The sequence below is a fragment of the Myotis nattereri genome (assembly GCF_964212035.1).
Source record: "Myotis nattereri genome assembly, chromosome: 11".
NCBI lineage: Eukaryota > Metazoa > Chordata > Mammalia > Chiroptera > Vespertilionidae > Myotis > Myotis nattereri.
The window spans coordinates 70,219,202-70,244,534 of NC_138086.1; the positions used below are offsets into that span (position 1 = coordinate 70,219,202).

Below are 25,333 nucleotides of genomic sequence, written 5' to 3' on the forward strand. Positions count from 1 at the left end.
GACTTGTTTTTCTATCAATATAAATCTATCTTTTTAAATGGCTTTATGATATTTAAATATGTTTTTACGTACATAATTTATTTAACCAGGCCGTTATTGGTGGACATTTTTGCTGTTCTGTTTTTATTACAAATAATATGAGAATAAACATAATTGCTCTTCACCTTACCTTTCTAAGTCATAAATCTAACTGAATTATTCCCTTATTAAAAACTCTTATGGAAAAGCCCACATTCTCCTGAGGCACAAGGTGCTACCTGTGACCTGGTCTCTCCCTAGCTATTTAGGCTCATCTTTTCTCTCCGTGTTTCTTTCTCACATCAATGTTTCTTTCCCTCTCTCCCTTCCTCCCTCTCTCTAAGCATATCCTCGGTGAGGACAGTTTCTTTGAACTGTATTCTGTGCCCTAGTCAGATCTTTGCTGACTGAGCTGTTCCTCTGTCTGGAATGCCCTTTCCTTCCGTAGTTCCCTAAAAAATTCCTACCAATCCTACAAAAGTCTGTGCATGAACCGTGCAAGCACAGTTGCCTTGTACTTCAAAACCTTGCTACACAGAGTGTGGTGCTCAGTCCCTACTTGCAGAATCTCAGTCCCTACTTCAGACCTACTGAGTCTGAACAGGCATTGTAACAGATCTCTGGGTAACTCTTACACATTCAGGTTTGGGAAGCACTACCTTAGTACACCATCGCACCTAGCATCTTTATTTCATCAATCCACTGTTGAAATATTTGCTTACATTTTTCTTCCATACCAACTGATCTTTAATGGCAGATGCTGTGTCTTATTTATGTCTATCCCTAGCACAGCGCCTGGTACAGAGTGTCTAATCAGTATTGATTAAATTAAAATTATTCTATAATTTTTTTTATATTGTACTGATGCCTAATATTTGTATATGTTCTTCCATGTGGCTGGAAAGTACTCTCTGAAAGTACTGAGCTTCATGAAGGCAGATCCATAGATGCTTACAGGGGTCAGTGTGATGTACCTCTCCCTACTTAGGTTTTGTTGGTACAGGCTGCAGAAATCAGATCTTTCTTTTGGAGCTTTTAATTGATAATTTTCTATTCTATTACAGTGGTTCTCAACCTTCCTAATGCCGCGACCCTTTAATACAGTTCCTCATGTTGTGGTGACCCCCAATTTCATTGTTACAAATTGAACATAATTAAGGCATAGTGATTAATCACAAAAATAATATGTAATTATATATGTGTTTTCTTTTTTTTTTTTTTATTGCTTAAAGTATTACAAAGGATATTACATATGTGTCCATTTTATCCCCCCGCCCTAGACAGTCCCCCAGCCTCCCCTATCCCCCAGTATATGTGTTTTCTGATGGTCTTAGGCGACTGCTGTGAAAGGGTCGTTTGATCCCCAAAGGGGTCGCGACCCACAGGTTGAGAACCGCTGTATTAGAACAAACATGTATTTTGAAGGTAATGAATGAATAAAAAAGGCTATGCAAATTTTATCTGATGGCTGCTGTTTTTTGGTTTTGGTATGATCAGGTACTTACGATTTCATCAGAAATCCCTAAAAGAATTCAGAATGCCTTAAAAAATGCAGAAGAATCAAAGCAATTTCTTAATCAGTGTCTGGAGCAGGAGACTCATCTCGTCAGTTCCATTAATAGCCATTTGCTGACTGCACAGCCCTGGATGGAAGATCTTGGGGCCATGATTAACCAAATTGAAGAGATAGAACGGCATCTCGCTTACCTTAAATGGATTTCACAAATTGAAGAACTAAGGTAAAATGGGTTTCTTTGTCCTCATAATTATTATTTTCCCTTGAGGCTTTGTCTTAGAGATTGCATGCATGCCATTAAATAATTGAGTTAATTAAAGATTATAATAATGTAATTTTACCAGTTGTTATTAAATTAGCATTATGATAATGATTCTTTTACTTTATTGTGAATGGATATAAACTTTTCAGGAAGCTTAATTTGCATTTGAAAGAAAGTAATCTAAGTAAAAATTTTAAGTCTTATAGTTGTATTTGAACACATGATAAAAACCACTTTTTATAATGCTTGATTAATAACATATTCCCTCAGTGTGATAATAATCCTTTTTACTTTTTAGAGATGGTCATTTAATGAAATAGATTACTTTCACTATAATTTGAATTTTTTTCAGTGGGCATCATCTAATAAGAGCTACAAGTGTTCTTAGATGAATAAGAGTTCTACTTTTTTTCCCTAGCACGGTTACTTCTTTTCTTAATAACATGTTTTTTTCTGTAGGTCTTTTGTGATACATCCCTATTTCTAGCTCTCTTTTTGAATTGAATACATATCACTGGTGGTTGATTGTGTCAGTATTAGCTTTCAAATAAGCTAAATTAACATTTCTGCCTAGGCTGGCAGATTATTTGGTTTCATGATATAGTCCTCCAACCCCTCTAAACTGTACTATTTCATTTTTGCTTTAACTGCTCTTCCCTCAAAGCTGTCAGCAACCATTAAGGGAAAAAAGTCATCCAAGAGTCTGATGTCTCATTTTAAATGTATCATCCTATATAATAAAAGGGTAATATGCAAATTGACCGAACAGCAGAATGACCGGTTGCTATGATGTGCACTGACCACCAGGGGGCAGACGCTCAACGCAGGAGCTGCCCCCTGGTGGTCAGTGTGCTTCCACAGGGGAGCGCCGCCCAGCCAGGAGCTGGCTCACGGCTGGCAAGTGCAGCAGTGGTGGTGGGAGCCTCTTCCGCCTCTGCAGCAGCACTAAGGATGTTCGACTGAGGGGTCCCGGATTGCAAGAGGGCCAGGCTGAGGGACTCCTCCCACATCCTCTCAGTGCACGAATTTCGTGCACTGGGCCTCTAGTAGTTTATATATTTTATGTTATTTCTTCCAAAGAGTAATACCGTATCACTTTGTCCTGCATATGTTTCCTGAGATTTAAATAATTTTACCTATCAGTACAATATGAAAATTTTTGTTATGCTTGCATAAGTTTTACCTTTACAGAAAAAATGATATGCCTAAGGTTGTAGTATTATTAGCAATTCCAGAAGTTGACTTAACCTTTTTAGAGTGTCTCTTTGTTTAGATAAATTCTTTATAGTGAAAGCATTTTAAACCTTGCTTTAGTTTACTAGTACTTCTTTTTTCCTTGCCCTCTGAAAGAAAATACTAAAAAGGGATAATATTAATAACCTTATGTTATTGTAATAAATTATAACCTTATTAGGTAAAAGCTTCAGTCTTGTAGTAGATTAATTAAAATAGGGCCATAGTTATGGGTAGCCTTTTTCTGGTGTTGAAATTCTTTAAAAGAAAATATGCCCAGGGAGTTACATTAGAAATAGGAATCAAACTCATAATCAAGTAGAGCAGTTATGTCTCTTTTTAATAACATGTTTTTTCCTGTAGGTCTTTTGTGATACATCTCTATTTCTATTTCTAGCTTTCTTTTGGGCTCCTGAGACTTTCCTTATCTCTTAATTTTCCTTTAATGACTGTTTTTATTCTGTAGCACTTTTTTTTTTTTAAGTAGTTTCTTCTTTCTAGAAGTAGCATCTTTACATTTAACCCTGTTTCTTGAATACTACAGTTCAACAGTATCACTCTGAATGAACCCTATAACCCTGGCTTTTCCTATGCTCTGAATGTCATTCATGCTTCATGTTGTGTGGAGATCTAATCCAGGTCGGTACTCCTGTATTCTGTGGTTATTTGTACATTTTAAAATTTCTTTTATAACATATAGACATTTCTTCAACATGGTAGACTTTGTTTTAACATAACGCAACACTTAGTTTGGCTGTCTTCAAAGTGGGAAATCGGTGAGGTTTGCCATAACGCACAGGGAAGAACCTCATACAGGAGCAGTTAATTGTGCATGCTAACCATCAGAACAAGAGCAACTACCAGCATCTTTTTGTTGATCCTCATCCGAGGATATTTTTCCATTGATTTTTAGGGAGAGTGGAAGAGAGAGGGAAAGACCGAGAGAAACATCGATGTGAGAGAAACACATCGACTGGTTGCCTCCTGCATGAGCCCCGATCAGGGCCTTGGCCGGGGAGGAGCCTGCAACCAAGGTATGTGCCCTTGACCGAAATCGAACCCGGGACCCTTTGGTCTGCAGGCCAATGCTCTCTCCACTGAGCCAAACCGGCTAGGGCTACCAGCATCTTAATTACAGAAATGGTGGATTTGTTGATGCCCAGTGGGGGGAAAAATAGTATTTTAAATTCTGAGAATAACTATGAAAGACAAGATCTGTTGGAAATTTTAATAAAAAATATTGGTAAGGGAGAAGAAAGAAAAGAGAGAATGAGTGTAGGGGACGGCTAAAAGGGCCGGCAGAATAATACAAACGTGAGCTTAGTATGGAAAACCTCACGCAGCTCCTTGAGAAAGGAGAGGAAAATACTAGTGCAGAGTAGAGCTGGCAGGGCGGGCTACACCTTTCTCTTTGTGAGGAGGCACTGTGTCTCCCCCAGGAACATGCCTGAACCGCACACCCAGCCAGGTAGGCGAGCCCCAGCACGTCAGTCACTTCCAGCACAGTGGCCACGCGCCCGGGTAGAAGGAGCATAGGCTGCCTAGTGGAGAAGTACTGCAGGTTTCCTGCCGGGGTGACCCTGCACCGAGATGCATTACCGAAAAGGTTACGTTTTATTCCTTTTTCTTAGATGACTGTAAGGAATGGAATATATTATTTTTATAAAAAGAAACAATTCATTTTAAAATAAAAGGTTTTGCTTTGTAGAGCCCAAATGGTAGCTCATAGGCTGAATTTGTCCTAAAGGTATGTTGAATTTGGCTTGTTTTAAAGGATTTGAGTAATTGGTTTGCTTTTACATGAAAATCGTTCTTCTTTTTAAATTCCTCTCCTGAGGATATGGTTTGGGTTTGTTTGTTTGTTTTTAATTGTATTTTAGAGAGGGGGAAGAAGGGGAGGGAGATCCCGGGGATCAAACCTGCAACTTGGGTGTGAGCCCTGATCAGGAATGAAACCCGAAACTTTTTGGTATATGGGACAATGCTCCAACCAACTGAGCCACCTAGCAGGAGCTTACATGAAAATCTTGTTTTCCTTCCTTTCTGGAAATATTTTAAGATTTGGCCACATTAGATCCACCCTTTGGTGTGGCAACAGTTGGCTGGAGCCTTAGGATACTCTATTACCCACCCACTTTGCTTTTTTGAATTTACTTCCCCAATTAGGCCTTTGTAGGCATTTGAGTTTGCGACCCTTGCTGTAGAGCTTACCTTAAATTTTACCTGGAACTTTTCTAACGAATTTGAAAGGCCTGGACTCTAAGGTGCCTAAAATTCAGTTCCTGATAATCAGGTTCAACTGGGCAAAGTAGGTAAAGTCTTCAATCCCTTGGATTAAGATACTAAAGACTAAAAAAAAAGAAAAGAAAGATAAAAAAGACTTCTGTAAAAGGCAGGTTTATCAGAAATGAGCAGTGCCTGAGGGAATGTGACCCAGGACAAATCTCTTCTGTTGGGAGGAGTGGGAAGGGCAAGGTGTAGGGAGGTCTTGACCATGGGCAGCTGTTCTCTAAGAATTTGAAGACTCTAGGCTCCCAGAGACAGGGGTATCAGGTAAAAAAGCCACTTCTGTGTGCTGCTTCTTTCTTCCTTGGATTAATTTTATATAAAACAGGAGGGAGAAGCAGTTTTTCTGCTTTGGAATTATTTTGAACTGTCTTTAAAGTTTGCTTTGCCTTGTTTTGCAGTGATAACATTCAGCAATATCTCATGACCAACAATGTCCCTGAGGCAGCCTCTACTCTGGTGTCTATGGCAGAACTTGACATCAAGCTACAGGAATCATCCTGTACTCATCTTCTTGGTTTCATGAGAGCCACTGTTAAATTCTGGCATAAAATTCTCAAGGACAGGCTTACAAGGTAAGGAATTTACTCATATTTTATGGTAATTACTTTTATATAAATATTTGGTGATCGTTGGATTTTATTGAAGTATGTGTATTACTTTTTCTGTTACAGTGATTTTGAGGAAATTTTAGCACAGCTTCATTGGCCATTCATCGCACCCCCTCAGTCTCAAACTGTTGGCTTAAGTCGACCAGCCACTGCTCCTGAGATATATAGTAACCTGGAGACACTATTTTGTCAGCTTCTGAAACTACAAACCTCGTATCTTTGTTGGAGTTAAAACTTACTAAAATTTATTTTTCTATGGTAGATTTGTGACTAGAGAGTAAAACTTTTTGAAAGTGGCCAAAAGCCAAATGGGACTGGTTTGGACTTGATCTGTATAAGCTCACAGAGTGGTAGATTGTTTTCTTTCGTAGTGAACTGCATGTGGGTGGCAGGGCAAGGGTCAGCCTGAAATACATAACTGACCCAAGTTTGATTCACATAATCTCTTGGGACAGTAGATAAAAATGGGTAGTTGGAAGGAAACCTATTAACTTAGTGTTAATTTAATAAAATGATTACTTGAATGTGTTTTTTACTACTATTTTTTAAGAAAGACATATTAATTCTAATAACATTTTTCATGCATTTTCTAACTAATAATGTATAGGAAGATTACATATTATTGGTGTTATAATTTTTACTTAGTATCCTATATCTTTGTTGGAAAAATGTATGTGTGCATATACACACATACACGTATGCTTTTGATTCTTTTCCCTTGACTTGACTATGTCAGAGATGAATTACTTACTGAGCCAAAACAACTTCCAGAAAAATACTCTCTTCCTGCATCCTCTTCTGTCATCCTGCCCATCCAGATTATGCTGACTCCCCTGCAGAAGAGGTTCAGGTATCACTTCAGAGGGAACCGACAGACTAATGTTATAAGCAAGGTGTGCTTTGCCAACTCTTGTCCTTGGTTTTTATTAATAGCAAATATTAAGGATTTTTATACTTTCCCTTTAACCAAGTTAAAATCTGAGCCTATTGACATTTCTCTAAAGATGTGAATACCTGTTTTGTCACTGCCCTTTATAGATATACTTAGAGGCCCGGTGCATTACATTCGTGCACTGGGGCGGGGGGGCTGGGGTCCCTCAGCCTGGCCTGCGCCCTCTTGCAGTCGGGACCTCTCCACGGACATCCCCTGAGGGGGTATTAGTAGAAAGAACAGTAGAACCAATTAGTAAGTAGTGAGACAAAGCAATCAACCTAAAGTTGTAGAGAGGTAGTGGTAATTTGAGGTAAGAAAATTATGAGTTATGTTGGTTGCTTTTTAAAGTGTGGTTCCAGTGGTCCAGGTACTCTGACATCAAGCCTAAACTATGCAGCTCCCGAAATTTGAGATTGCCGCTTACTCATTTTTGTATTCCTAACATCTAGCACACAACAGGGATTTACCGTTCATTAAATGTTTAATCCCTGTCTAGCAAAACTTTGAAATTTTATGTAGTCATCTCTAGGGACAATTTAAAATGCTGCATATTTACATTTCCTATTATATAATTATACCTGTTTTAAGGCATGTATAATGTTTGTGATGTAGACCAGCCAAATTTTTTTCTTAATTTAACTTTTGAAAAGAAAAAGCAGAAAATGATGTTTAAAAATTGCCCTGGCTGGTTTGGCTCAGTGGATAGAGCGTCGGCCTTCAGACTGAGGGGTCCTAGGTTCGATTCTGGTCTGGGGCACATGCCTGGGTTGCGGGCTTGGTCCCCAGTAGGGGGCGTGCAGGAGGCAGCCGATCAATGATTCTCTCTTATCATTGATGTTTCTATCTCTCTCTCCCTCTCCCTTCCTCTCTGAAATCAATTTAAAAAAAAATTATTTTTGGCCCTAGTCAGTTTAGTTCAGTGGATAGCTTGTCAGCTTATGGACTGAAGCGTCCCGGGTTCGATTCTGGTCAAGGGCACATGCCCAGGTTGCGAGCTCAATCCCCAGTAAGGGGCGTGCAGGAGGCAGCCAGTCAATGATTCTCTTTAATCATTGATGTTTCTATCTCTCTCTCCCTCGCCCTTCCTCTCTGAAATCAATAAAAATATATTTTAAAAAATTATTTTGGGTCCTGGCCAGTTTTGCGTAATGATTAGAGCATCGGCCCAAAGACCGAAGGGTCACAGGTTTGATTCCTGGTCAAGGGCACGGTTGGGGTGAGAGCAGAGGCAACCAATCAATGTGTCTCTCTCACATTGATATTTCCCCCCACCCCCCAACCCCCCGCTTCCACTCTCTCTCTAAAAAAAAATAAAATCTATGAAAAAGATATTCTCACTCTGGTAAGGTCTAAAAAAATTATTTTGGAATGTTACTTCAAAAAAATAAACTAAAGGTCATCAGTTCTTTGGAACACTGATTTTATATATTTGTAAATGCTAGGTTTTAAATATATATGGCATAAATTTGAGTTTATTGATGTAAGCCACATTACTGGAATTTGTTGGGAGTACATTAGGAAACATTTGATTATTAAGCTTTGCATGAGTTTAAAATTCAGAGTAGAAATTGTGCTCTTACATGTAGGAATTTTCAACTAATTATTGTAAGTGTTGTGTGTATACAATGAAATAGAGCCATTTAACTGTAACTCTAGTTGGAATGACTAAAGAAGTCAAACTATTTTACCTCCTTTCCTAGCCTGAATGGTACTTGACTCAAGTGCTTATGTGGATTGGGAACCACACACAGTTTCTGGATGAGAAGATTCAGCCAATATTAGACAAAACAGGCTCCTCAGCAAATGCATTGGTAAGAGACTCAGTCCTAAGCATTCCAGTGTTAGAGTGTCCACGAATAGCTTGTCCTGTATACTACCTTATGCTTGCTTATGTATTTCTTTTAGCTTGAATTTTCTCGGGGCCTTATGATGCTGGTTCTGGAGAAGTTAGCAGCTGATATTCCTTGTCTGCTCTATGATGACAATCTCTTCTGTCATTTGGTGGATGAGGTGCTGTTGTTTGAAAGGGAGCTACACAGTGTTCATGGCTATCCTGGCACTTTTGCTAATTGTATGCATATTCTATCAGAGGAAACCTGCTTTCAGAGGTGGCTGACTGTGGAGAGAAAATGTAAGTGCTCATGTGGCCATGGGGAGAGATGTCCCTTTTTGTGCATATTTATTTTTGGTGTTTTTCTCCAAGAAATTTCTTGGTCAGAGTTTACGAAGTTGCCTTTAGAGGTCATTTTCTTTTCTTCTCATCAAACGTTAGTTTTCTTCTATAATTGCACTCTCTGTGTTTCTAGAGTGGAATATTTAAGCCTGTAGAATATATATTTAACTGTTTTATAAATTTTTACATACAGTAGTTCTGCTCTTGGAAGAATTATTTTGGATGCAGCTTGTCTAGTCAGTATAACTATTTTGAAGGTTTTGGGGAGGGTTGGCAGGGAGAAGTATCTTGTTTAACCTTAAAATAGAGCATGTTAAATATAGTGCAACTAGTCTAAGAGGCTGTTGATTTATTTTTTTATAGAAAAGTCATCATTCCTAAAAAATTGCGAGCTGAAAAATTAGAAATGACTGTAACTACTTGACATAATCCTTTCTTTGCATTATCAGTTGCTCTTCAAAAAATGGACTCAATGCTTTCATCAGAAGCTGCCTGGATATCCCAATATAAGGATATCACTGATGTGGATGAGATGAAAGTTCCAGACTGTGCAGAAACTTTTATGACGCTCCTCTTAGTTATAACTGGCAAGTATAAGTCTTTTAAGATAAAACTTTGTCTTAAAAGTACTAACTCTTGCCCTAGCCAGTTTGGCTCAGTGGATAGAGCATTGGCCTGTGGACTAAAGGGTCCCAGGTTCGATTCCAGCCAAGGGCACATGCCCAGGTTGCAGGCTCGATCCGCCCCCCGCCCAGTAGGAGATGTGCAGGAGGCAGCCAATCAGTGATTCTCATCATTGATATTTCTCTCTCTCTTGCTCTCTCCTTTCCTCTCTGAAATCAATAAAAATACATTTTTTTCAAAAGTACTAACTCTTCCCATGATACTTTTTTTTAAAAATATATTTTTATTGATTTTTTACAGAGAGGAAGGGAGAGAGATAGAGAGTCAGAAACACTGATGAGAGAGAAACATCGATCAGCCGCCTCCTGCACATCCCCCACTGGGGATGTGCCCGCAACCCAGGTACATGCCCTTGACTGGAATCGAACCTGGGACCCTTGAGTCCGCAGGCCGACGCTCTATCCACTGAGCCAAACCGGTTTCGGCCCATGATACTTTTTTTAAGTAGGTTAACAAAATTAATATTACATAATAGTTACTATAAGATCTTCAAATTCAGTTTCTATTTTGGCAGAACTCTGGCATAATATCCTAGGTTTCATATTTTTAATAATTTAAGATCTTAAACATTGGTATATATGAGGGGAAATTCATGAATTGTTACATAAAAACAAATGGGAAATTGATTTTACTACCTGAATTCTCTTGCCACTTAGTTTGTGATTGACCAAATTTTTAAATATTCCAAAGATTGCAGAAAGTAACTTCAGGGGTTAGAGTAGTAATAGAAACTCTTCTAATTGTGCAAGAATATTCTGGCCAGAGGGAGGCCTAACAGCCTCTAACCTGGTTGGTCTGCAGCACCTGCATGGCTCCCTGCAGGCCTCTGGTTCGGCAGGTGCCTCCTTGTCCTCTGCCTCCATCCTCTCTGTCTTGTCCATTTCTTGGGCCTGCATGTGTAGCCCGAAAAAGTGTTATTCCAGCCTCGGCAGTAAATAATTCCATTATCTGCAACTTAAGAAATATATGAAATCATAAACATAAAAATTTTAGAAAAACTCATGCTTTTTAAAAAAATATATTTTATTGATTTTTTACAGAGTGGAAGGGAGAGAGATAGTTAGAAATATCGATGAGAGAGAAACATCGATCAGCTGCCTCCCGCACATCTCCTACTGGGGATGTGCCCGCAACCCAGGTACATGCCCTTGACTGGAATCGAACCTGAGACCTTTCAGTCCGCAGGCCGACGCTCTATCCACTAAGCCAAACTGGTTTCGGCAACTCATGCTTTTAAAAAAAATAATTCTTTATTGTTGAAAGTATTACATATGTCTCCTTTTGTCCCCCATTGTGTCTTTTTTTTTTTTTAAAATACATTCTTACTGATTTTTGAGAGAAAAGGAGAGGGAATCAGATAGAAACATCAGTGATGAGAATCTTAGATTGTTTGCCTCCTACACGCCCCTCTCTGGGGATCAGAGCCTGAAACTCGGGCATGTGCCCTGACTGGGAATCGAACTGTCACCTTTTGGTTCATAGGTCAACACTCAACCACTGAGCCATGCTGGCTGAGCTAAAGAAAAACTTTACTTTTTATTATGGAAATTTTCTTTTTTTAAAAAAGAAAAATGTTTTTAAAATATATCTTCATTGATTTTAGAGAGAGAGGGAGAACGAGAGAGAGAGAGACAGAAACATCATTGTTGTCCCACTTATTTATGCATTCATTGGTTGAATCTTATATGTGCCCTGACTGGGGACCAAACTCGCAACCTTGGCATATTGGGATGACACTCTGATCAACTGAACTACCCGGCCAGGGCTAAGGGAAGTTTTTAAACATACATAATGTAGCATAATATAATGAACCCTCAGGTATATGTTATTAAGGTTTTCTTAAATTCTCATCTTTCTATTATATATTTTTCTCCCCAACTTTTTTTTTTCCTGGAGTAATTTTAAAGAACACTTCAGACAGCTTACCATTTCACCTATAAATTCTTTTTTTTTTTTTTTCACCTATAAATTCTTACGTAGGTATCTATTTTAACCTATCCTAGTTCCTCCTTCCTTTTATTTTTTTTTTATTTTTATTTTTTTAAATATATTTTATTGATTTTTTACAGAGAGGAAGGGAGAGAGATAGAGAGTTGGAAACATCGATGAGAGAGAAACATCGATCAGCTGCCTCCTGCACATCTCCTACTGGGGATGTGCCCGCAACCCAGGTACATGCCCTTGACCGGGATCGAACCCGGGACCTTTCAGTCCGCAGGCCGACGCTCTATCCACTGAGCCAAACCGGTTTCGGCTCCTCCTTCCTTTTAAAAAAATGTCATTTATTTGTTGTAGAAATGGAGTGCTTTTTAAAAAAAATATTTTTATTGATTTCAGAGAGGAAGGGAGAGAGAGATAGAAACATTAATGATGAGAGAGAATCATTGATTGGCTGCCTCCTGCACGCCCCCCTCCTGGGGATCGAGCCCACAACGCAGGTACATGCCCTTGACCGGAATCAAACCCGCGACCCTTCAGTCCACAGGCCGACACTCTGTCCACTGAGCCAAGCCGGCTATGGCAATGAAGTGCTTTTTGTATATAATTATTTCATATGTCCTTTAAAAAATTGAGGCATGATTTATATACAGTGAAAAGCATAGATTTTATGTATACAGTCCAGTGAGTTTTGACAAATATATAGACTTGTGAAACCTACATCCTTAGAAAATTTAGAAATAGATCCATACTTGAATGGTCAACTGATTTTTGACAAGGGCACCAAGGCATATCAGTAGGGAAAACCTATAGCTATATCATATTCAGTACCAAAAACTTTCATATGTTTTGTTAACTTTCTCCACAGACAGGTATAAAAATCTTCCCACAGCTTCCAGAAAGCTGCAGTTCCTGGAGTTACAGAAGGACTTAGTAGATGATTTTAGGATACGACTGACTCAGGTGATGAAAGAAGAGACCAGAGCTTCCCTTGGCTTTCGATACTGTGCGATTCTTAATGCTGTGAACTATATCTCAACAGTGCTAGCAGACTGGGCTGACAATATTGTAAGTTAATGTGCTTTTATATTGAATAATACATTAGTAGTACGAATAGTTTTACCTTTTGAAATGTTGATTCTATAGCAAGCAAAAATACACATTAGGCAGAATAACAATTAGGCCAAACATAAAAGGTATGATTAAAGTACATATTTTTCTCAATCAACTCTCAAATTTTTAAATAATCCTGATATTTTCATCATTGGGGGGAAAAAGCCAACATTTCAAGAAATAGTTGTTTATAGTTCTCTTTAGACTTTATACTTGGGAATTACTTGTATGGTAATTGTCATCTCAGAAAAGTCAATAAAATCCAGAACTTTAAGGAAAATAAAATAATAACACTTGATATCTCTTGAATGCCTCAAAATGTGACAAATTATGAAGAATCACAAAAAATATAAACTATTTTAAAATTTTTAATGATTTCATACATTAATATTATTTGTTTTGTTTATTTTCAAACATATACAAGCATAAATAGAATAATAAAATGAATCTGCATATGACTGTCACCCAGCTTCTCATACCAGTTTTGTGTCATTTTAAACAAAATGAAACCTCCACTCCCCATGTTTGATTATTTGGGATCAAATCTCTAATATCATGTTTCTTGGTAAATATTTTAATATATATACCTCTGAAAGATAAGAGCTCCCTTTTAAAAAAACATAACTACCATTATCACATCCAAGAAAATTAACTAATTAAATTATTGGAAGGTATGTTTTAAATAAATCTAAATTTCAAAACGTTGGGTCCAATTAACAAGTACTATAAGACCTTTTACCTCCAATAATTTTACTTACCCATCTTTTCTCCATGTAGATTCCATGTGTTGACAGGTTTGGTCTGCCTAAATATATATTAACTGGTAATTTATTTTTACTCTTTTTATTAATCCAAGGAATATATTGGGTGTTAGGGCTTTGTTAACCAGATTTTCCAATATATACTTTCCAGAAACTTAGCCTTCCCAATTTAACATACATAGATTAATGCCTATAGCTGTTTTAGACATTAAAATGATCCAGAGGGCCTCCAAGAACTCCTTCTTAGGGTACCCTGGGGTTAAGAATTGCTATTCCAAGATCATCTGTGTGATATAAAAATCAGCTTGGGGTTTCACCAGCTTGTGCCATGACATAGGTTTCATGACAGGAAGCCTTAACAGAAAATTAAGATGATCATAAAACAGTGAAATAAATATATTTAGGTGAAAAAACTAAAATGAGAATAATGAATATGAAGATACATTATAAAGTATTATATAATTATATCATGAAATGAAACTAGAAAAGTAAAATGAAAAACAGTTTGCTTAAACATTTGTAATATAGGCATCCCAGAAGTAAAAGAAAAAGAGAAAGGAACAGGAACTTTATTTAAAGAAATAATGGCTGCTCTAGCCTGCTTGGCTCAGTGGATAGAGCGTTAACCTGTGGACTGAAGGGTCCCAGGTTCGATTCCGGCCAAGGGTACATACCTGGGTTGTGGGCTCTATCCCCAGTGGGGGGTGTGCAGGAGGCAGCTGATCAATGATTCTCTCTCATTATTGATGTTTCTATATCTCTCCTTCTCCCTTCCTCTCTGAAATCAATAAAGAAATATATTTTTTTTAAAAAAGAAAAGAAATAATGCCTGAAAACTTTTGTAACCTGGGAAAGGAAACAAACATCCTGGTTCAGGAAGCACAGAGAGTTCCAAACAAAATGATCTCAAAGATACCCACACTAAGACATACTGTAATTAAAACGGCAAAAGTTAGACACACCTTCTTGAAGGAGGCAAGAGGTAAAAAACAGTAAAACCCCATAAGGCTGTGAGCTGATTTTTCAGCAGCAACTTTATAGAACAGAAGGGAGTGGCAGGATGTTTTTAAAGAGCTAAAAAAAAGGAACCTACAACCTAGAATAATTTATCCAGCAGGGTTATCCTTCAGAATTTAAAGAAAGAGTTTCCTGGCTTGGCTGCCATGGCTCAGTGGTTGAGTTTCGACCTATGACTCAGGAGGTCACGGTTGGATTCCTGGTCAGGGCACATGCCCAGGTTGCAGGCTTGATCCTCAGTGTGGGGCATGCAGGAGACAGCCAATCAATGATTCTCTGTCATCATTGATGTCTCTCTCTTCCTCTCTGAAATCAATAAAAAATATATTTTAAAAAAAAGAGTTTCCTGAATAAACAAAAACTAAAGTAGTCCATCATCATTATACCAGCTTTACAAGAAATATTAAAGGGTCTTCTTTAAGCAAAAAAGGGAAGTTCATAACTAGAAATAGGAGAAAGGAAAAAAAAAATCTCATAGGTAAAGCCAAATACTTAATAAATACAGCATATCATATATGTAAGAAGCTACTACAGAGGTCAAAAGAAAAAGTATCAGACTTAAACCATGAGTAGTTAGGAGATGCACAATAGAAAAAGATCTAAAACATGATATCAATAATGTAAAGCATGGGAGGGGGAGTAAAAATTGTCCTTATAGAATATCTTCAAACTTAAAGACCTATCAGCTTAAAATAGACTGCTACAGATACACACACACACACACACACACACACACACCCACACACCTCATGGTAACTACAGCTACAAACCTGCAAAGAACAAAGAGAAAGAAATCCAAACAAAATACTAAAGAAAAACAGCAAACCAAAAGGGAAGAGATTAAGAGAAGAAGAAAGGAACAGAAGAGAACTATGAAACAACCAAAAAATAATAAACAAAATGGCAATACTTATCAATAATTACTTTACATATGAATGGATTAAATGCTCCAATAAAAAGACACAGGGTGGTTCTGTGAATTTGAAAACATGATCCACCTAAAATAGTAATTAAAAAAACATGACCAATCTAACAAGAGACACTTCTAATTGAAAGACACATGCAGACTGAAAGTGAAGGGATGAAAAAAGATATTTCATGTGAATAGAAATGAAAAGAAAGCTGGCATAGGAATACTCATATCAGACAAAATAGACTTTAAAACATTTAAAAAAGACAAGGAGATAGCAATTATAAAGGGGTCAATCCAAGAAGAGGACATAACAATTGTAAATATCTACACAACTAACATAGGAGTACCTAACTTTATAAAGCAATTATTAATGGGCATAGAGGGAGAAATCCAGAGTAATACAATAATAGTTGGGGATTTTAATATCTCACACCAGTGAGATCGTCCAGACAGAAAATTAATAAGGAAATGATGGCCTTAACGATCACATTACACCAGATTAACTTAATAGACACTTACAGAACATTTCATCTAAAAACTGCAGATACATACATTTTTTTCAAGGGCACATGGAACATTTTCTAACATAGACCACATGTTAGGCCACAAAACAAGTCCCAGTAAAGCCAAGAAGATTGAAATCATATCAAGCATCTTTTCCAACCACAGTGGTATGAAACTAGAAATCAACCACAGGAAGAAAACCGGAAAAAACACAAACTCATGAAGACTATAAATAACATGCTACTAAACAACCAATGGATCAAAGAGGAAATCAAACAACAACAAAAAAATAAAAGGGGAAATAAATAAAGCTGTTTACTATTGGGGGACGGAGGGGAGGGTAAAAGAACAAGAGGGGAATATGCTTCAGGTTTTAGCCAAAAAGTAAAAAGGGAGAGAGAGCTACAATATCTGTGTGTGGTTTTTCAGTAAGGTGGAAAAAATAATTTTAACTAAAGACTTAAAAGTACCATTTTAAAAAATATAATAGATAAGGTGGGGATTGAAAAATCACAGTTAAATAATTAGATTAACTGAGAATTGCTGACAAATTCACAGTATACTAAGGAAAATGTAATTTTTGAATGTGCGCACATGAGTCACAAAAATGGACAAGGTAAATTAATTTAAAATTTCTGTACGTTGTCAAATCTAATCTTAATGCAATAAAACAAAAAATAAAAGCAGAAATGACATATAGCCGAACATAGACATTTAGAAATATTTAATACTTGGGTTAGGAAGTCTAAAAAACATGACAAGAATGTATCTTAAATTATGAATTTATGACAAAAAATTATAGTATACTGGTAATGTATTATATAATGTGTTGTATATAGAATTATAATGTACTGCTAAAAGATAGACAAAAACTGTATTCCTTTACTGTGAAATATAAAACGTAGTCTTTATCTTAAATACAGGGTAATAAACCAAAATAAATAGGAAATAAAAATAAATATACTAGCCCTGGCCGGCTTGGCTCAGTGGATAGAGCGTCAGCCTGAGGACTGAGGGGTCCCGGGTTCGATTCCGGCCAAGGGCATATGCCTGGGTTGCAGGCTCCATCCCCAGTAGGGGGTGTGCAGGAGGCAGCCGATCAATGATTCTCTCTCATCATTGATGTTTCTATCTCTTTCTCCTCCCTTCCTCCCTGAAATCAATAAAGAAATATATTTAAAAAAATAAAATAAAATAAATAAATATACTAATTACAGATGTAAACACAATAAAAATCTGATAAAAAAATCATAATTTATTTTAGTCTGGCCTTTGGCTGTAACAATAATTATTTAAAACCTACTTTTTCTACAAAAATGTTAGCTGAAATCTTTGTACATAATATTCTGCTGAGCAAGGAAAATAAGACAATAAATATTTCAAAATTATTATTTCAAATAATCATTTTAAAATACAGTGTAGAGTGTAATAATGATCAATGCATTTATCTTTACAAAGTCACCTAATCAGAATACATTCATTGTATACTTTTTTGTATCATGTTCCTAATTTTAGTAAGTAGTTTATTCATTCAGCCCCCACACTGCTCCATTTTCTGCTAAGTGTTTTCAATAGTATGAAACAAATTGTCATTCTTGATTCTTGTGCCAGATGATTTAAAAAGAAACTCATTCAGGGACAGATTTTTAACTTCAATGAAATATTTGTGGAACATCACTAACTAACTTTAGGGCTGTAGCCTTTAACAAAGATGAATTTGCCATCATCCTTATCCTTAGAAAATTACCTGACACTGAAAATTTCTTTCTGATGCTGAATTAACTGTCCTCTTTCAACAGAGAAATAACCAAATTTTAGAGTTAATTCTTCATATTATGAATGAATTCTGTGTCCTAGTATGTTACTATGGTACAAATTCTGTTTAAAATCAAAAGTCCCTTTATCATCTTCATAGTTCTTTAGACTCTGAATGCTTTAAATAACAATCATAGCCCTGGCCGGTTGCTCAATGGTTAGACCGTCAAGGGCATGTACCTAGGTTGCAGGTTCAATCCCTGGCCCCCGCTGGGGCTTGTGTGAGAGGCATCTCACTTCGATGTTTCTCTCTCTCTTTCTTCCTTCTCCCTCCCTACTACTCTCTGGAAAAATATCCTCCCATGAGGATTAACAAAATAAATCATTAAAACTCTTGTATTACAAACTTAGAAAAATAAAAAGGAAAAGTGGACAAGAGTTGACCTTCCACTTATTTAGATTCTCTGCTAATAGCTGTCTCTCCATTCCCAGGTTGTGCCAAGCCTGACATGCCCATCCATTCAGAATTAGGAAGTTTTCAGGGATAGGTGACAGAAACCTGATGCATAGGCCTCAGTGGGAAGTGGGGGGAATGAGGAAGTGAGGAATTTGTGTTACTCTGAGGATTAGGCATGGCAGCTCTGAAGTTGTTTTCTGGCTTCATACTCAGACACACTGGTAAGTGTGACAATAGGTGGCCCAGGACCACTTGGTCCATCAGCAATCTCTAAAGGATAGTGCCTCTTTCCAGATAGTTTCAGCAGAAATACAAAGGTGGCCTCTCACATATCCGTCACTGAACAACTAAGTGTGGCCATCCCCAACCCCTGTTCATGGACATTAGGTTCTTTTTAGTCTTTTGTCAATATTCACAGCACTGTTTCCCTATAGGACAGAAAAAATAATACTAAGTCTACCTAAAATACCGCTGTAAAAATGACATTGTAATTTTCTTAACTCTTATACATGCTAGATTACTACAACTTTAAATCTGTCTAGGAAAAAGATTAAGGAAGTATGGTAGCCATCAGGGAAATGCAAATCAAAACCACCATGGTATACCACTTCATACAAACTATAAGGAGGACTATGGTAAAAAAGACATAATAACAGCTGTTGGCACGGTTGTGGAGAAATTTGAATCCTCACACAGTTGATGGGAAAATAAGATGGTGCAATTGTTGTGGAAAACAGTTTGGCAGTTTCTCAAACTGTTAAACATAGAATTAACATATGATCCAGCAATTCCACTCTTAGGTATATACCTAAGAGGAGTGAAAACATATGTCCACACAAATGTTCATAACAGCATTATTCATAATAGACAAAAAGTGGAAACAATCCAATGTCCATCAAAATGTGGTATATCCGTATAATGGAATATTACAAATACAAATAAAATACTAATACATGTAACAACATGGATGAATCATGAAAACATGCTAAGTGAAAGGAGCTAGTCACAAAGAACCACAATTTGTATGACTCCATTTATATGAAGTGTCCAGAATAGGCAAACCCACAGGGAGAGAGAGTGCGGAGGGGATGGAGGAGAATGTCCAAGAGTGTGGGGTTTCTTTTTGGAGTAATGAAAATGTTCTAAAATTGTGAGATACATGCAACCCTGAATATAATAAAAGCCACTGAACTGTGTACTTTAAATGACTGAATTATATATGAGTTCTATTGCAAGCTGGTAAAGCATCTCAATAAATGTGTTCACATATTTTTGCTTTCAGTTCTTTCTACAACTTCAACAGGCGGCATTGGAGGTCTTTGCAGAGAATAACACTCTCAGTAAACTGCAGCTGGGACAACTAGCCTCTATGGAGAGCTCTGTCTTTGATGACATGATTAACCTGTTAGAGCGTTTAAAACATGACATGTTGACCCGTCAAGTAGACCATGTTTTTAGAGAAGTTAAAGATGCTGCAAAATCGTATAGAAAAGAAAGGTAAGTCCTCTGTATTTTCTTACAAGTCAACTCTCAACTCCAGTTTGGTAAAAGTTAAAAGATGATATATATACCGTCAGATTTCCAAGATATCTAAATAGCACAGAGTTAGGCCTTTTGCACACCAAGCTTAGTTAACTGTTTCTGTCTAAAATATATTCATTCTTTTTTTTTTTTAATATATATTTTATTGATTTCTTACAGAGAGGAAGGGAGAGGGATAGAGAGTTAGAAACATCGATGAGAGAGAAACATTGATCAGCTGCCTCCTGCACACTCCCCACTGGGCATGTGCCCGCAACCAAGGTAGATGCCCTTGACCGGAATCGAACCTGGGACCCTTGAGTCCGCAGGCCGACGTTCTATCCACTGAGCCAAACCGGTTAGGGCAAAAATATATTCATTCTTATTTACTTTCTTTTTATTGATTTCAGAGAGTAAGGGAGAGGGATAGAAACATCAGTGATGAGAGAAAATCATCTATCGGCTGCCTCCTGCATGCCCCCACTGGGATCGAACCCACAACCCGGACATGTGCCCTGACTGGGATTCGAACTATGACCTCCTAGTTCATAGGTCAACGCTCAACCACTGAGCTACAATGGCCGGGCTAAAATAGATTTGCTCTTAATCAGAATAAACTGATCATAATTTAACCTTCAGATGTGTCTGTAAATACAGAGAGCTGATGTATTATGTGAGTTGAATGGCCTAGCCCAGTGGTCACAAACTCATTAGTCAACAGAGCCAAATATCAACAGTGTAACAATTGAAATTTCTTTTGAGAGCCAAATTTTTTAAACTTAAACTATATAGGTAGGTACATTGTTATTAACTTAATTAGGGTACTCCTAAGCTGGCCTTTGCTAAAAACGTCCTCAATCTGAGGGGTTGACCTCAGCGAACATACCCCCACTTCTTCTAATGCCACTTCTTCAAAATAGACTCGCTCAGGCCGAAAACCGACTTCTGCGCATGGACCACGAAGTTTCAATCGCACTGTACGTGCATGCCTGCACGTGGTATTTTGTGGAAGAGCCACACTCAAGGGGCCAAAGAGTCGCATGTGGCTCGTGAGCTGCGGTTTGCTGACCACTGCCTAGCCTGTCACTCATTTTCAAAGTAAGGGGCTGCTGCAGTCCTCTGTACATGCTTGTATTGTCCAATTCATTCTCCTGCCATAACTCCCTGTGGACACCTGTTACCTCCATTAGACTGAGCTCCTTGACAGCAGCAATACCTTTTTGTCCTAACACAGTCCTAACCAAATTGGAAGTGTAGTCCCTGTTTTGCTAAAAATTAGAGCATAAAATTAGCTGTTATCTTAAATGCTAATATGTTTTACATTTTAACTGTCTTAAAATTATTTCAATAAGTCCTCTTTGGGGATTTAAAAAATTTAATCTAGCCCTAACCGGTTTGGCTCAGTGGATAGAGCGTTGGCCTGCGGACTGAGAGGTCCCAGGTTTGATTCCGGTCAAGGGCATATACCTTGATTGCGGGCACATCCCCAGTGGGGGGTATGCAGGAGGCAGCTGATGGATGTTTCTCTCTCATCGATGTTTCTGCCTCTCTATCCCTTTCTCTTCCTCTCTGTAAAAAATCAATAAAATATATTTTAAAAAATTTTAATCTATCATCTCCACTAAATAAACAATATTTGAGAGCTAAAGTATAAATATATGTATATTTATTTTTCTGAGAGTTTTAAATGCTGTACATCTTTTCTTATTCAAAACTAGTGGCCCAGTGCATGAATTCGTGCACACTGAAAGGAAATTAATTAGAAGAAATATTTTAATATCGCTATTCGCCTATTCTCAATAATAGAAGTTTCAACTATATTCACTATAGACTAAAATATATTCACTCTTAATGACAGATGGAAACACACGTGTGCGATTGGCGCCAGCGAGAACTTTATATGTATCACACATGTGCGAGTCAACTTAGCCTTTTGTATAGATATAGAATAAGGTTGCTTAATTAGACCTGCTTTCTGATTTAGCTAAACTTTTTTTAGCCAGTGAAACACCCCAACTTCTCTTTCAGGTTAATTGTCAGCTACACAGCAGTAAATATCAACACGAAGCAGATTATTATTGTAGACCATGCAGGGAGAACAAAGGATAAAATATTTAGCTGCATCAATGTTTAATTATATTCTGTGCAGTGAGAAAACCTGAAGTCATTTTCAAGGTCCCCCATTTCCAGCTTCTTTTCAGTTGGGTCAAGTTTCTAAGCTTTCTAAATCTCCGTTTTCTGGTAATGAAAAGAAAATAGGATTCCACTGAGTCTCCTATCTACCTACTCTAGGAATCCTGTGAGGATCAAATGAGATGAGGCACGGGAAAACACTTCACAGACATTTGGTTAAAATGTAAAATGTTTGCACCTGGCTATAAAGCAAGTCATGTTCCTGGGCTGAAGAAACTCCAAGGAGGCTAGTCACTAGGGAGAGGAATCCAGATGTTACTACATGATGTCATTACCCGGCGCCCACAGCCACCGTTTCTGGGCTGGGCTGGGCTGGGCTATGGGCCACATTTTGCGCCATGGGGTCTTGGCAGCGTTGGCTGCGATTTGGTGGGCTGTTGCTCCAGGGTGGTGGTGGGGCCTGTGTCCCACTTGGAGGAAGCTGAGTGTTGCTTTGTGGGTGCCAGGTCCCCAGTGCCATTTCTCTGTAAATGGCCAGTGCGCATCACAGCAGCTCCTGCATTGAGCGTCTGCCCCCTGGTGGTCAGTGTGCATCATAGCGACCAGTAGGACGGTTGGACACTTAGCATATTAGCCTTTTACATATAGACTAGAGGCCCAGTGCACGAATTCGTGCATGGGTGGGGTCTGGCTGGTCCGCCCCGATGGGAGCAGATCAGGGCCAGGATGGCAGGATGGAGGGGATGCAGGAGGGTGGTCGGCCAGCCCTGCCCCCGATCAGGGTGGGTGGTGGCCAATCAGGGGAGGGGCCAGCCCGGGAGTGGGGCCAAGGGAGATTGGGCAGCTGGCTCCACCCCCAGTCAGTCTGGTTGGCCAGCTGCAGTCTGGTCATTCCAGTCATTCTGGCATTCCGGTTGGTGGCTTTTTATATATATAGATAGATGCCTCAGGGCAGTGCACTTCCCCAAATTTAAAATTTGTTAAATCTTTAAAAACACGAAGTGATGAAAATGTTCATGGTAAAAATTAATGTGCTACAGGCAGTGCTGCTCTTGTTTTCCCAGGTGGTTGTCCTTGCCCTCTCAGTCTGAGCAGGCAGTCATGTCCCTGTCCAGCTCGGCTTGCCCCCTCCTGCTTACGTTACGAGACCGTTTACTTCAGTTGGAACAGCAGCTTTGCTTCTCTTTATTTAAAACTTTCTGGCAAATGCTCGTAGAGAAGCTGGATATATACATCTACCAAGAAGTAAGTAAGGAATAGACTATTTTGGGGCTATGATGATGAAGGCAACTGTGATATGAATTATTCTTTGTTTCAGATCATTCTTGCTAATCACTTCAATGAAGGAGGAGCAGCTCAGTTGCAGTTTGATATGACTCGGAATCTTTTCCCTTTGTTCTCCCACTATTGCAAGAGACCAGAAAATTACTTTAAACAGTAAGCTCAGTTTTTAACAATTCAGTTTGATGTATCAAATCCTGAGAGGAGGTTAATTGCTTTTTTAACAACTTTAGGGTTCCAATGATGTTAAATGTATATAACATCAAATAAAAATTTTATATGTTCATCGTGTATCAGAATAATACAGGGTGGGGCAAAAGTAGGTTTATAGTAGTTCATCTGGAAAATAATACAATAATTAAGAAATAATAATACTAATACAAGAATAAACTATGGTTCACATACTCACAATTGTGAACCTACTTTTGCCCATCCTACATTTGACCCATGACCCCAAAAAGTTCACCAGCACTAGATATAAATTATATGTTGGGCTTTCTTTTCTAGCATTTGCTTTAATACTCTGATTTGCTTATTACTAGAGAAATTAATAGAAAAATGAAAGCAAGGTCAGTTCTACCATAGTTGATAAATGTAAGAAATTAAAAATATGTTTAGTATATCATAACAGGCCAGGCTTGAAGAAAATTCTTGTTTTTAAACATTTGACATTAATTTTGGTTCTAAGTATATAATTATAGGAATAATTCTTAGAAGTATTTTTAGAAATTATTGATGTAAAATTTGAATTGTTTGGGTCTTTCTGAGATTATAAAATGTTCTTTTTTTATAAAATGAAAGATTATTTTTGCTCATTTCAGTAAGCTTTCTATTTCTGTTTTTTGTTTTGTTTTAGTAGTCTACCTTTCTACTGCATTCATTTCATCCCTTAATTTTCTCTTTTCCCATATCCTAATCTACCTAGAGTCTTAGCTACATTTAATAGACTAATATCAAATATTGTATTTTGGGAAGTAATGGATACTATTGAAAACAGTGATGCTATTACCTTATAGTAACCTGACGAAATACAAACTCTGTACACATACATAGTCCTAATATGTTAAAAGAACCAAATAATAAACCCATACATAGTTTTTATTGAGGGCACATGACTAGAGGTGCAGGAAAGCTCTTTAGTTTCTCAAAATGAAATTGTTATAGAATAATGTGGATGATAAAGATAATGGAGATCTCATTTCCTCCCTACTTTTTTTATACAGTGTAAAAGAAGCCTGTATTATTTTGAATTTGAACATTGGTTCTGCACTACTTCTGAAAGATGTCCTGCAGTCAACTTCTGGGCAGCCTCCTGCTACAGCAGCATTAAATGAAATTGGAATTTACAAACTGGCTCCACAAGATGTTGAGATTCTACTTAATTTGAGGACAAACTGGCCTAACACTGGAAAATAATGCATCTCCCCCTCCCCCCGTTTTTTGAACAAAGAGGAAGCCAATTGGATTAAGTTAAACGATGAAGTTCCGAATTACTGAAGCTGGATAACTGAAAACTTTATAGAATCATTTATTACCTTTGACTTACAGTGTTATTAAAATGCTGACCATATTTTCTGAGCCCTTTTGTCCCTAAGAAAACAAAAACAGAAAACTCAGAAGCCATGGAAACTCAGATAAAAATACTGAATATGTGTTAAATAAAATACAAGTGCAGAGATAACAAATTATAATCAAATTTCAATTTCCTGTTAACTAAGGGAGACTATTGTGGATAATCAAACAGAGCAAATAAATTTTTTAAAAAATCACTTTAGAACGCATGTTTGTAATTGAAGTTCCTGTATCTAGTTTGGAAATTCACTGTATTTCCTGTAAGAAAACACATTAAGAGAAAGTGACTAAAATAGGATTGCTCTCATTTACCACAAATGTCCTTCCATTTAAAATACTTCCTTGTTTTAGTCCACAGGTCTGTGGGCAACCTTTTCTTTGGGATGAAACATTTCAGGCCAGAGCACTGTGCTTTAATCTTCCGAGGGGTAGGGAATGTAATTAAACAATTTTTGTTTAATACGTATGTAACTGATGATGAGATAGGAATATTAAACTTTCTAACTTTACCTTGGCCTTGGATTATGTTAATGATTTCTTGTGAATAAATGCTCAGTGAGTAAAACTTTTAAACAAACTGAGTTAGACTAGTCTTTCTTCAACTACCAAATTTTATTCCAATCGTGTTTTTTTTTCTGATTTAGCATTTAC

At 37.6% G+C, this 25,333-nt stretch overlaps 2 protein-coding genes across 8 annotated transcripts in view; one reads left to right on the forward strand and one right to left on the reverse strand.

The window, feature by feature from the left end:
• EFCAB10 (EF-hand calcium binding domain 10) overlaps positions 1–25,333 on the reverse strand; it is a 36,774-nt gene that overhangs the window by 6,375 nt on the left and 5,066 nt on the right. For 2 of the 7 annotated variants that reach the window (XM_081101793.1, XM_081101790.1), the window contains exon 4: positions 10,504–10,671. The exons of 2 other annotated variants lie outside the window; for them this stretch is intronic. In XM_081101793.1, the coding sequence (XP_080957919.1) occupies positions 10,662–10,671 (10 nt within the window). In that variant the 3' untranslated portion in view covers positions 10,504–10,661. Of the gene's footprint in view, positions 1–5,240; positions 5,379–6,677; positions 6,760–10,503; positions 10,672–24,627; positions 24,701–25,333 lie in introns of those variants that run through there. 3 more of the 7 variants (XM_081101792.1, XM_081101791.1, XM_081101789.1) reach the window with 3 other exon arrangements.
• RINT1 (RAD50 interactor 1) lies at positions 1,522–25,263 on the forward strand. Its single transcript, XM_081101787.1, has 12 exons — positions 1,522–1,757; positions 5,717–5,890; positions 5,990–6,139; positions 6,663–6,819; positions 8,561–8,671; positions 8,766–8,991; positions 9,483–9,620; positions 12,524–12,723; positions 19,458–19,672; positions 22,894–23,074; positions 23,148–23,266; positions 24,334–25,263. The coding sequence occupies exons 1-12, from the start codon at positions 1,666–1,668 to the stop codon at positions 24,524–24,526; spliced, it is 1,956 nt and encodes a 651-aa protein (XP_080957913.1). The 5' UTR covers positions 1,522–1,665; the 3' UTR covers positions 24,527–25,263.

Excerpts from the sequence above, each read along its gene's own strand:
- RINT1 (XM_081101787.1), top strand. The coding sequence starts at position 1,666 with ATGGAAGATCTTGGGGCCATGATTAACCAAATTGAAGAGATAGAACGG. Across the intron at positions 12,724-19,457 it reads CAGACTGGGCTGACAATATT|TTCTTTCTACAACTTCAACA; the intron begins GTAAGTTAATGT and ends TTTTGCTTTCAG. Across the intron at positions 19,673-22,893 it reads AAATCGTATAGAAAAGAAAG|GTGGTTGTCCTTGCCCTCTC; the intron begins GTAAGTCCTCTG and ends TTGTTTTCCCAG.